General features: G+C 41.4%; 1 protein-coding gene across 4 annotated transcripts in view; it reads left to right on the forward strand.

Annotated features, from left to right (window-relative positions):
• Positions 1-2,693: 2,693 nt before the first annotated feature.
• Positions 2,694-12,181, forward strand: part of LOC106596853 (rho GTPase-activating protein 29) — a 59,314-nt gene continuing 49,826 nt past the window's right edge. Inside the window, exons 1-3 of one of the 4 annotated variants that reach the window (XM_082973229.1) lie at positions 2,694-3,367; positions 4,469-4,924; positions 8,697-8,840. In XM_082973229.1, the coding sequence (XP_082829355.1) occupies positions 4,600-4,924; positions 8,697-8,840 (469 nt within the window). In that variant the 5' untranslated portion in view covers positions 2,694-3,367; positions 4,469-4,599. Of the gene's footprint in view, positions 3,368-3,404; positions 4,925-8,696; positions 8,841-12,181 lie in introns of those variants that run through there. The other 3 variants (XM_082973228.1, XM_082973231.1, XM_082973230.1) reach the window with 3 other exon arrangements.

A 12,181-nucleotide genomic window follows, 5' to 3' on the forward strand; every position in this document is an offset into this window, starting at 1 on the left:
AAACAACTCAAAGGTTAACAGTTTAGGCATTAATTATGAGTGGTTAAAGAGAGACTGCCCATAGCTAGCATAGCGGACATTAGCAAACTAGCTACCAACTAGCTAGCTAGCTGGCTAATGTTAGCCTACCTTAATACAATTCGGATTTGGCTTGGAAACATAACATTTCAAAAGGCAAATAATAAGTAGGAAAAACTTTTGTAATGATTGTGATGTCGCCAGATTGGTTTTAGATGCAGTATAACTTAAGCCATCTAAGTTAGCGTTCCTATTTTTTTTTATTTTTTTACAAACATCGCTAGCTAGTAACAGTAATGGCAACATTACCATCTTTCTAATGTAAATTTAACAACATGATAATATGGCAAAGTTGTTTCTTACTAATTATTTGCCTACTTTAGTAATTGTAAGGACCGACGCTGGAGTAGTGAAGCAGGTACGGAGAGTCAACATTTAATAAGGAACAGACATGGAACAAGACAGGTGTGCGTAATGCTGGGGAGGGGGAGCGGGACCAGGCCTGACAGTAATGTAATCTTATTTCTGGCATATGCAACCGATGTCTATGGCACAAATAAATATTGGATGATGCTATGGTTGTACTAGTTAACTCATGTCTTATTTTTGTTCTCCAGATCTGGAATACCTCCCCATTAAATTCCGACCGCATTACTTCGAGTTATCATCACTGCCATGTATATCCCCCCCCCCCCCCCCCTCCAAGCCGACACAACAACGTCTCTCAAGGAACTACACTGGACTTTGTGCAAATTGGAAATCACATATTCTGAGGCCGGATTTATTGTAGCCTTTAATAAAGACAATCTTCTACCGAAATTCTATCAACACATCTGCTGTGCTTCACACGTAAAATGGACCCTGGATAATTACTACTCTCCCTTCCCGGGATGGCTACAAGGCCCTCCCCCGCCCTCCCTTCTGCAAATCAGATCACGCCTCCATTTTGCCCCTCCCCTCCTATAAGCAGAAACTTAAACATGAAGCACCCGTGGAAACGAAGGTTACGTTTGTAACCACGGTTATGTGAGCTATTTGGATCACTCCAATATATTGGTATCACTCCGCCGCGGATGGATATATCCGAGGTGAGGATTTACAGATTTACTCCAGTGTACACCTGTGTCACGGCTGGGGTCCGCCTCTATATGTAGACCCCATTTTTGCCAGCCATATCAGTTCTGGTCACTTTAATAATGTTTACATAATGTTTTATTCACTTTATTTGTATATACTGTATTCTAGTCATGGCAAATCCTATATAACTACAGCTGTACACACCTTTTCTATTCATATACTGTCCATTCTGTCTTTACACATCGTTCTTTACATATATATATCAAAAGTTTGGTCAAAAGTTTGGACAAACCTATTGATTCAAGGGTTTTTCTTAATTTGTACTATTTTATAAGTTGTAGAATAATAGTGAAAACATCAAAACTATAAAATAACACATCATAATAAATAATTTGGTAACCAAAGTGTTAAAGTGTTAAACAAATCAAAATATATTTTATTTTTGAGATTCTTCAAAGTAGCCACCCTTTGCCTTGATGACAGCTTTGCACATTCTTGGCATTCTCTCAACCAGCTTCACCTGGAATGCTTTTCCAACAGTATTGAAGGAGTTCCCACATATGCTGAGCACTTGTTGGCTGCTTTTCCTTCACTTTGCGGTCCAACTTACCTCAATTACCGTGACTAACTTGTACCCCTACACATTGACTCGGTACCAGTACCCCCTGTGTACCACTCTTGTTATTGTTATTTAATTGTTCCTTTTTTTTTTACTTTAGTTAATTTAGAAAATATTTTCTTAACTCTATTTTCTTAAAACTGCATCGTTGGTTTAGGGCTTGTAACTAAACATTTCACTGTAAGGTCTACACCTGTTGTATTCGGCGCATGTGACAAATACAATTTGAATTGATTTACACGCTCCTTCAACACAGACATCTGTGGCATTGTGTTGTGTGACAAAACTGCACATTTTAGATTGGCCTTCTATTGTCCCCAGCACAAGGTGCACCTGTGTAATGATCATGCTGTTTAATCAGCTTCTTGAAATGCCACACCTGTCAGGTGGCTGGATTATCTTGGCAAAGGAGAAAAGCTCACTAACAGGGATGAAATACAAATGTACGCACAAAATTCGAGAGAAAAAAGCTTTTTGTGCGTATGGAACATTTCTGGGATCTTTTATTTCAGCTCATGAAACATGGGACCAACACTTTAAGTTGCGTTTATATTTTTGTTCAGTGTAGTTACCATAGCAACAAAATACAGATATACTTAGTTTGAACATTATAGCTGCAAAGGCCTACATGGAGCATTTGACAAAAATGGCACATTGATTAACAGTCATGTAATAGGCTACAGAATACTATTTGTGTGGTTCACTAAAATGCGTTATTTGATTACAGACAGTGTTACTAAAGTGACTTACCGTACACACTCACAAAGCCGTTATTAGAAAATAGGGTGGTAAGCTAATACAGGACTAGTAAAGGCCCAGTACTTTTGGGAATTATTTTTCTTTAATTTAATAATATTTTTTTATTTCATATTTTTTTAATTTCAGACTTCACTCTCAGCACCCCCTTCCCGCAGTTATGTTACGCTATATAACTCAGTAATGATGACTGAATATTCTACATCACACTTTATTTACAGGGCATTTAAAATAGCAACACCAGGCAGTCGCGGTTCACGGTGTAAAAATAAAAGGCATTTAAAATAGCAACACCAGACAGTCGCGGTTAACGGTGTAAAAATAAAAGGCATTTAAAATAGCAACACCAGGCAGTCGCGGTTCACGGTGTAAAAATAAAAGGCATTTAAAATAGCAACACCAGACAGTCGCGGTTAACGGTGTAAAAATAAAAAAACATTTCAGAGTTGAAGACTAGAAGCACAGCTGATAAAAGCGACGGTAGAGGAAGCGTTTGGCATCTCTTGAGTTCCCGTGTGGCTCAGTTTGTAGAGCGTGGTGTTTGCAACGCCAGGGTTGTGGGTTCGATACCCACGGGGGACCAGTACGGAGAAGAAAAAAAATGTATGAAATGTATGCATTCACTACTGTAAGTTGCTCTGTATAAGAGCATCTGCTAAAATGTAAATGTAAAAAAAATCTCTGTCCTTCAGTGGGAAAGTGGTTTCCAGAGTCATGTGATTGTAGCTGTGCTGGTAAACGGAGAGCTTCACTTAGCTAAACACACAGCGACCGAAGCTATTCTCCTCACGAAAGATGTGAGTTTTCTCTCATTTTTCCCCCCCCTTTTTTTTTTTTATTTATGAAGAAAAAAGTTTCTTGAGAATTTGGTTGCAATGTTATTGAAGTACAAGTCAGGTGAGTTTGTTGTTTTTGTTGTTGATAGCAAGAAGAAACGCTACTGGCTAGCGCACGATTCGAGCTAGCTAACGTTAGTGTTTGGGATGTCCGTTAGCCTACGTTAAGATTTGTTCAAAACTCAAACTAAACTAGCTAACGTTAGCCACTATTTTAAAGAATTGCATTTTCGATCATGTAATTTGGTTTCAGAGTTTTATCATTTTACTTTTAATTTCACAATGAAATTGACGTTCGAGTGGCTGCTAACGTTAGGAAAGTAACAGCTGCTCCTATGTAAAAATGTAGTCTTATTTTGTCGTTTGTTGTACAGTCGCCTAAAAACAAAATGCATTTAACCGTTACAGGTGTAACGTTGTTAACAGTTGTAAGAACAATGTAACATGTTTACGAACTGCACTGTAATTACCAGGATTGGGGAGTAACCGATTACATGTAATCTGATTACATGTAATCTGATTACAAAGAACTAACTGTAATCAGTTACGTTACTAGCAAAAAAAATACATCTTTGTAATCAGATTACAGATACTTTTGGAAAAACTAGATAAATTACTCTTTGGATGATTTTTTTAAATTCAGAAAGGATGTTTGCTGGAAGAGAAAAAAAAACGACAAAAAAAAAACATTATGACACCTTAAGTTTTCTTAATGACATTCAATTCAGCATTGAAAAAAGAGGCATGTTTTAAGTACTGTTCCACCTGAGCGAGATTACTATGATAACACACCAAATGTGTTTGTTTGATGGATCATTATTTTTTTTGTCTTCTAATGTCTCTTAAGGGGAATGTAACTGAAAGTAACTGAAAATAATCAGATTACATTTACTGAGTGGGTAATACAAAGGTTACTTTACTGTTTACAATTCTGGACAAGTAACTAGTAACTGTAACAGATTACATTTAGAATGTAACCTACCCAACCCTGGTAATTGGCTAGGTATTTATGTTAATGTTATTAATACAAGCTCAATATTCTCCAATTAGAAGTTATCTATAAATTTATTTACACACAAAACAAACATGTGTTTTGACAGAAAAGAAAGTTAAATAACATTTGAAATGTAGTAAAAACAAACAAATAAATAAAAGGACACAGCCTCTGTTTTTTCAGGGCCCCAAACCGGGACCGGTCTGGACCACCCATATGGGGTGTAACACAGCCCAGTGGTCTGTAGCATATTCTAGGTAGTTTCATCGGGCTAGAACCAGTGGCAGTGACCCGCTGGGATGTTACGGAAGAGCAGTGACACTGGAGGAGGAGGAGGAGGAGGAGAGAATAATACTAAACAGAACAAACAGCATCGCTCCAGCTCTACCCAGGGCCTGTCTCGCCTCTCCAACCCAAACACAGGGTCACCGTCGGCTGGGTCAACAAAGACCTGGGACATGGGCAGGAGCTCCAGGACTACTAACCCTCTGGGGAGTATGGGGCTGGGGTTCACCGTGGTAGGAGCGCCTGGGGTGGATCCGGATTACGTCATGCAGCTGTTGAACGACGTGCGGAGGTTCGCAGATGTACTGCTCAGCCTTAAAGAAACCTGCCACTCTAAAGGTGAGTCAGTGCCAAATGGCACCCTATTCCCTACTTAGTGCACTACTTTGAACCAAATGGCAACTTATAGGTGAGACCAGAAAGGAAGTTACAGTACTAGTACCTAGTGTGTGGCAGGGTGGGTGATTAGTTGGTTGGTTGTCATGGTTTTTAGGCTAACTACAGTAGCATACCTCATGCCAAGGTTTCACAGAATAAGTCATGTTTGTATTTTCTGTCTGTCTGTGTATAACAAAAGTTATAACAAAATGCTTGTTCCAGTCAGAGCCAGCCAGGCTAGCTAACCAGTTGAGTGTCAGCTCTTGGAGAAGATTGACAACCTCTGTGCCGACACAACGTTATCTTAGCGCTCCCATCTATCCCCTTATCCTGTCCGCTGGCTCAGTGATTCCACAGACTCGCGTCCAAAACGTCACATTGCGATAAATATAATAATTTTGTACGATAATGATAAATACAACAATAAATGACTTACTTTTCATTAGTGCAGGCCTCTAGACAAGCTATTTCATCTAATATCCAGGGAATGATTGATTGATATTTTGATATGCAACGTGTCAAAAAATATAATCCAGAATGATCAGATTTAAATTTGCCAACTTCTTTGCATATTGGCCTAAGCTATATTATTAACCGCTTGAGGAACTGGGAACTTCAAAACACTTAGCTAGATTTAACTTTAAATATAATACCTGTTGCTAGATAGATGAATCAATTAGCCTATATGGCTATCAGTAAATGTAATGTCCCACAAAAAACTTTCCTCCAAAATCGTCACGCTCTGCTCCGCGGTCGCATCAAAACAATACTACATAGCCTACTCCGGTTGTAAAATGGTGCAGTGAACTCAATATTGAGGAGGTGATAAATAAACGATGTACTCCCAGAAGGCTGTGTGTGACTCTCCTCCTATGTTGCTAGAATAACAGTAGTTGCTTTGAAAACATTCTCCTCCTCCTCCTCCCCCCGCAATTTAGGGCTAGGTGATATGGCCAAAATATCATATCACAATATTTTTAACGGTATTTGATGATATTTTGTTTTAGTTATAAATATGCTTGATGATCTAGGGGCAACACATGTATACATTTATAAGTGATTTCAATGGCGCTTTTTCCATTCTCAATGTTTTATGTTTCAATCCAACTCCAAAATAAAATTATTTATACATTTCTGCACTTTTATCATAATTTCTACACTGTGCCCCTCAGAGCTAGCTGCATAATATGGGTAAAAATCTATGCCTAGTTATTTGGTGAACTGTTGGAGTCATGGAAATAGAATGATTATTTTAATCATTCTGCATCTCAGTGCTAGAGGCTTAACTACAGACCCTGGTTTGATTCCAGACTGTATCACAACTGGCTGTGATTGGGAGTCCCATAGGGCGGTGCACAATTGGCCCGGCGTCGTTAGGGTTTGGCCGGTGTAAGCCGTCATTGTAAATAAGAATTTGTTCTTAACTGACTGACTGTCCAAAATGCTCAATTTTAGTCTCTATGTTTGGTGAGTCTCCCACATTCCTTTTGGTAAACACCAAATGTGTTGGCTTATTTTTTTTCTTTAAGCAATGGCTTTTTCTGGCCACTCTTCCGTAAAGCCCAGCTCTGTGGAGTGTACGGCTTAAAGTGGTCCAATGGACAGATACTCCAATCTCCACTGGAGAGCTTTGCAGCTCTTTCAGGGTTATCTTTCGTCTCTTTGTTGCCTCTCTGATTAATGCCCTCTTTGCCTGGTCCGTGAGTTTTGGTGGGTGGCCCTCTCTTGGCAGGTTTGTTGTGGTGCCATATTCTTTCCATTTTTTAATAATGGATTTAATGGTGCTCCGAGCGATGTTCAAAGTTTCTAATATTTTTTTAATAATACCCTGATCTGTACTTCTCCACAACTTTGTTCCTGGCCTGTTTGGAGAGCTCCTTGGTCTCTATGGTGCTGCTTATTGGTGTTGCAGACTCTGGGGCCTTTCAGAACATGTATATATACTGTATACTGAGATCATGTGACACTTAGATTGCACACAGGTGGACTTTATTTAGCTAATTATGTGACTTCTGAAACTATTTTGGACTATTTTGTGTATGGTCCATTACATGAAATCCAAATAAAAATCCACTTAAATTACAGGTTGTAATGTAACAAAATTGGAAAAACTCCAAGGGGGGTGAATACTTTTGCAAGGCACTGTATCATATCGTCAGTCAGTCCTAAACTGTGGGTGAGACACTCAGACATGAGCTTACCTACTGTCTGGTCCCTAGACCCTCAACAGATTACTATAGAACTAGGCTACTACTCATTACTCCTCTTACCAAGCTATAGGGCTTATCCCAAATGGAACCCTATTCTCTCAATAGTGGTTTTGAACAGATCCCAATGGAGTCTGGTCGAAACTAGTGCACTATATAGGGTGCTATTTGGGACACAGGTCAAGACCCACTGCTGATTTACTCCACATAGAGACAAGGAAACATCCCCTTTCAGTTGTTTCTGCCCACTGGGTAGCTGTCAACAACCCTGTTAGAATTCAGGGCAGATCTGTCTTACTGTTCATAATGAAAGGATAACTCAGGGGTGATCCTTAATACTGTTCATGGTGAAATGATAACTCGGAGATCTGTCATACTGTTCATAGTGAAAGATGTGATAGCCTACCCTTTGTCTGTGTAAGTACTAGCCTATCACCTGATTCGGCACAAATGAGGCCAATCATTACTGAACTTAATCGTCACTTTTTGCTCTGTACAGCGAGATTGTTTTACTTTTCTTAAATTTAAAACAAAACAAAGCCATTTATTTTACTTGTCGACTAAAGTGGAACAGGACAGTTGCATCACAAACGGTCCTTGCAGCTTCTCTTGACCACGACAGCTGTAGTTTCCTGTATTACACAACCCCAGTCCAGAGACAGAAACGTGACAGTTGTCTGCATCTAATGACATACTAACTATGTTATTGCTGTCTCGTCAGTAAACACTAAAACAATGCCATGCATTCTCTGCAATGGGTGACCTGAGGGTCACAATGTAACGGGTCATAATTCTGATTTTAATTTACAGATTATACGTGGCTGCTATGTAACCTAGAATCTAATGTGGTAAAATTTCAAACTGCCAAAATTCCAAGCTAACACCTTTTTCTAGTCTGGTCAAAAATGCAAACTATAATTCACTCCAAAGCACTTATGCCGCTTTCACGTCATGTCTGGAACTCGTAAACATGACCTTCTTACTGCACGTGAACGACACTCCAACATGGAAACTCTGATATGATCTCTGGACCCCGATCTTTCCCACATGCTGAACTCTGACGTCACGTACCCCACTGAAAATAGCAACAAACATGGCCGCGATTTCAACTGTCAATGGTGAGAATGGTTCTTGTGTTCCTTACTGAGCTCCGAACACGTGAACGCTCGGAAGTCGTTTCTCTCAAGTAAACAAGCCGTTCCTCTGATCACCCCCCCCCCCCCAACACGTGAACACGGCACTAGACCTAACAAGCTGATGGTGGTCACACATCCTATAGGCTTCTCAGTGGGGAACAATGGCTTCTTCTATGGCCTTGAATGATGCAGCTGCCAGTGGTAGTGGTGGGATCATTATTGTTTCAAATCTCTTTCCGATGTTTAATTGATGTCAATACTCTAATCTGTTTCTCTTTCTCATCTTTCCCCCCGAAAGCCAGGACGGCTATGACAACTACGTAATGAAGTTATCGACCCTATTCTGTTAAAAGATTTTACTTGACAGATCTCTTTGTCCTCCTCTTCCAGAGTCCCATGACGCTCTCCCTCAGCGGGTACAGGAGAGGTTGGGAGAGCTGCTGCGTGTTCTCAAGTCTGTCATCGGCAAACACCAGACCCTCAACTCTGTAGACATCCTCAGGGCTGCTGGGACCGTCATCGCTAAGGTCAAAGGTTAGTATCCTCATATTTTCATTTAATTTTATATAAATAAAAAACTTTTTTTTTAATTTATTTGCGTTAGATAGGAAAGGTAGGAGAGAGTTCAAGTCAAAGGGCACTGGGGCGGATTTCAATTGTTATGTTATATATATATATATATATATATATATATATATATATATATATATATATATATACACTGCTCAAAAAAATAAAGGGAACACTTAAACAACACAATGGAACTCCAAGTCAATCACACTTCTGTGAAATCAAACTGTCTACTTAGGGAGCAACACTGATTGACAATAAATTTCACATGCTGTTGTGCAAATGGAATAGACAACAGGTGGAAATTATAGGCAATTAGCAAGACACCCCCAATAAAGGAGTGGTTCTGCAGGTGGGGACCACAGACCACTTCTCAGTTCCTATGCTTCCTGGCTGATGTTTTGGTAACTTTTGAATGCTGGCGGTGCTTTCACTCTAGTGGTAGCATGAGACGGCGTCTACAACCCACACAAGTGGCTCAGGTAGTGCAGCTCATCCAGGATGGCACATCAATGCGAGCTGTAGCAAGAAGGTTTGCTGTGTCTGTCAGCGTAGTGTCCAGAGCATGGAGGCGCTACCAGGAGACAGGCCAGTACATCAGGAGATGTGGAGGGGGCCGTAGGAGGGCAACAACCCAGCAGCAGGACCGCTACCTCCGCCTTTGTGCAAGGAGGACCAGGAGGAGCACTGCCAGAGCCCTGCAAAATGACCTCCAGCAGGCCACAAATGTGCATGTGTCTACTCAAACGGTCAGAAACCGACTCCATGAGGGTGGTATGAGGGCCCGACGTCCACAGCTGGGGGTTGTGCTTACAGCCCAACACCGTGCAGGAGGTTTGGCATTTGCCAGAGAACACCAAGATTGGCAAATTCGCCACTGGCGCCCTGTGCTCTTCACAGATGAAAGCAGGTTCACACTGAGCACATGTGACAGACGTGACAGAGTCTGGAGACGCCGTGGAGAACGTTCTGCTGCCTGCAACATCCTCCAGCATGACCGGTTTGGCGGTGGGTCAGTCATGGTGTGGGGTGGCATTTATTTGGGGGGCCGCACAGCCCTCCATGTGCTCGCCAGAGGTAGCCTGACTGCCATTAGGTACCGAGATGAGATCCTCAGACCCCTTGTGAGACCAAATGCTGGTGCGGTTGGCCCTGGGTTCCTCCTAATGCAAGACAATGCTAGACCTCATGTGGCTGGATTGTGTCAGCAGTTCCTGCAAGAGGAAGGCATTGATGCTATGGAGTGGCCCGCCCGTTCCCCAGACCTGAATCCAATTGAGCACATCTGGGACATCATGTCTCGCTCCATCCACCAACGCCACGTTGCACCACAGACTGTCCAGGAGTTGGCGGATGCTTTAGTCCAGGTCTGGGAGGAGATCCAGGAGCATGCCCAAGCGTTGTAGGGAGGTCATACAGGCACGTGGAGGCCACACACACTACTGAGCTTCATTTTTACTTGTTTTAAGGACATTACATCAAAGTTGGATCAGCCTGTAGTGTGGTTTTCCACTTTAATTTTGACTGTGACTCCAAATCCAGAGCTCCATGGGTTGATAAATTGGATTTCCATTGATTATTTTTGTGTGATTTTGTTGTCAGCACATTCAACTATGTAAAGAAAAAAGTATTTAATAAGATTATTTCTTTCATTCAGATCTAGGATGTGTTGTTTAAGTGTTCCCTTTATTTTTTTGAGTAGTATATATCATACAGTGAGGGGGAAAAAGTATTTGATCCCCTGCTGATTTTGTACGTTTGCCCACTGATAAAGAAATTATCAGTCTATAATTTTAATGGTAGGTATATTTGAACAGTGAGTGACAGAATAACAACAAAAAAATCCAGAAAAACGCATGTCAAAAATGTTATAAATTGATTTTCATTTTAATTCCCTCACTGTAAATATCACAGGAGGTTGGTTCTACCTTAATTTTGGGAGGACACGCTCGTTGTTATGGCTGGAGCGGAATATAGTGGAATGGTATCAAACACATTCTTCCCAGGTGTTTGATGCCTTTCTATTAGCTCTGTTCCAGCCATTGTTATGAGCCGTCCTCCCCTGGTGTATATGCCGTGGTCTGCGGCTCTAACCGCCAGACCATACAGGCCACCTCATCCACACTTCTGATTAGTTCTTCGAAGATATGACTTGGTTTTCTCCAACTCTGTACTGTTGAACGTTCAGGAAAGAAGATCTTTATTCTTTTACTTATCATGCTTATTCCCTATGGGCCCTGGTCAAAAGTAGTTCACTACTACTACCCCTATGGGCCCTGGTCAAAAGTAGTGCACTACTACCCCTATGGGCCCTGGTCAAAAGTAGTGCACTACTACTACCCCTATGGGCTCTGGTCAAAAGTAGTGCACTACTACCCCTATGGGCCCTGGTCAAAAGTAGTTCACTACTACTACCCCTATGGGCCCTGGTCAAAAGTAGTTCACTACTACTACCCCTATGGGCCCTGGTCAAAAGTAGTTCACTACTACTACCCCTATGGGCCCTGGTCAAAAGTAGTTCACTACTACTACCCCTATGGGCCCTGGTCAAAAGTAGTTCACTACTACTACCCCTATGGGCCCTGGTCAAAAGTAGTGCACTACTACCCCTATGGGCCCTGGTCAAAAGTAGTGCTCTACTACCCCTATGGGCTCTGGTCCAAAGTAATGCACTACTACCCCTATGGGCTCTGGTCAAAAGTAGTGCTCTACTACCCCTATGGGCTCTGGTCAAAAGTAGTGCACTACTATCCCTATGGGCCCTGGTCAAAAGTATTGCACTATTTAGGGAATAATAGGGTGCCATTTGGTATGCAGATCTACAAACTTCTGGAACATTCTTGTGCTGAAGCCAAGAGAAGAATCTCTCCCTCGGCGGAATGATCACGTCTTGGTTTTGTAGAAAGTAGAAACTTAGAATTCCTTTTGTCAGCGTGGCACTGTGTTGACAATAATAATTTATTCTCACGTCTACAACTTTCAGAAACAATTAAAGTCCTAGGTGCCAACTCCCAACTAACAGATGTGTCCCAGCGCAGTCAAGAGTCAAAAGGATCTTTCTTGATCAATCAACAGTATGGTTGAAGGAAACTGGGATGCAGGCTTTTTATTCTGTTGAAAACTGTTCTGGCGGTGGAAGTCAGCTCGTGGGTCCTAGTGAGGTGCAGTTTGCCAACCATTCTTTCTTTTTGAACGACTGTTTACAGACTCGAGAGCATGAGTCGTTTTTTTTTTCCCGTCATTTAGCAGACGCTCTTATCCAGAGCGACTTACAAGTTGGTGCAATCACCTTATGATATCCAGTG

This window comes from Salmo salar, chromosome 03 (assembly GCF_965601325.2).
Source record: "Salmo salar chromosome 03, fSalSal1, whole genome shotgun sequence".
NCBI classification, from domain to species: Eukaryota; Metazoa; Chordata; class Actinopteri; order Salmoniformes; family Salmonidae; genus Salmo; species Salmo salar.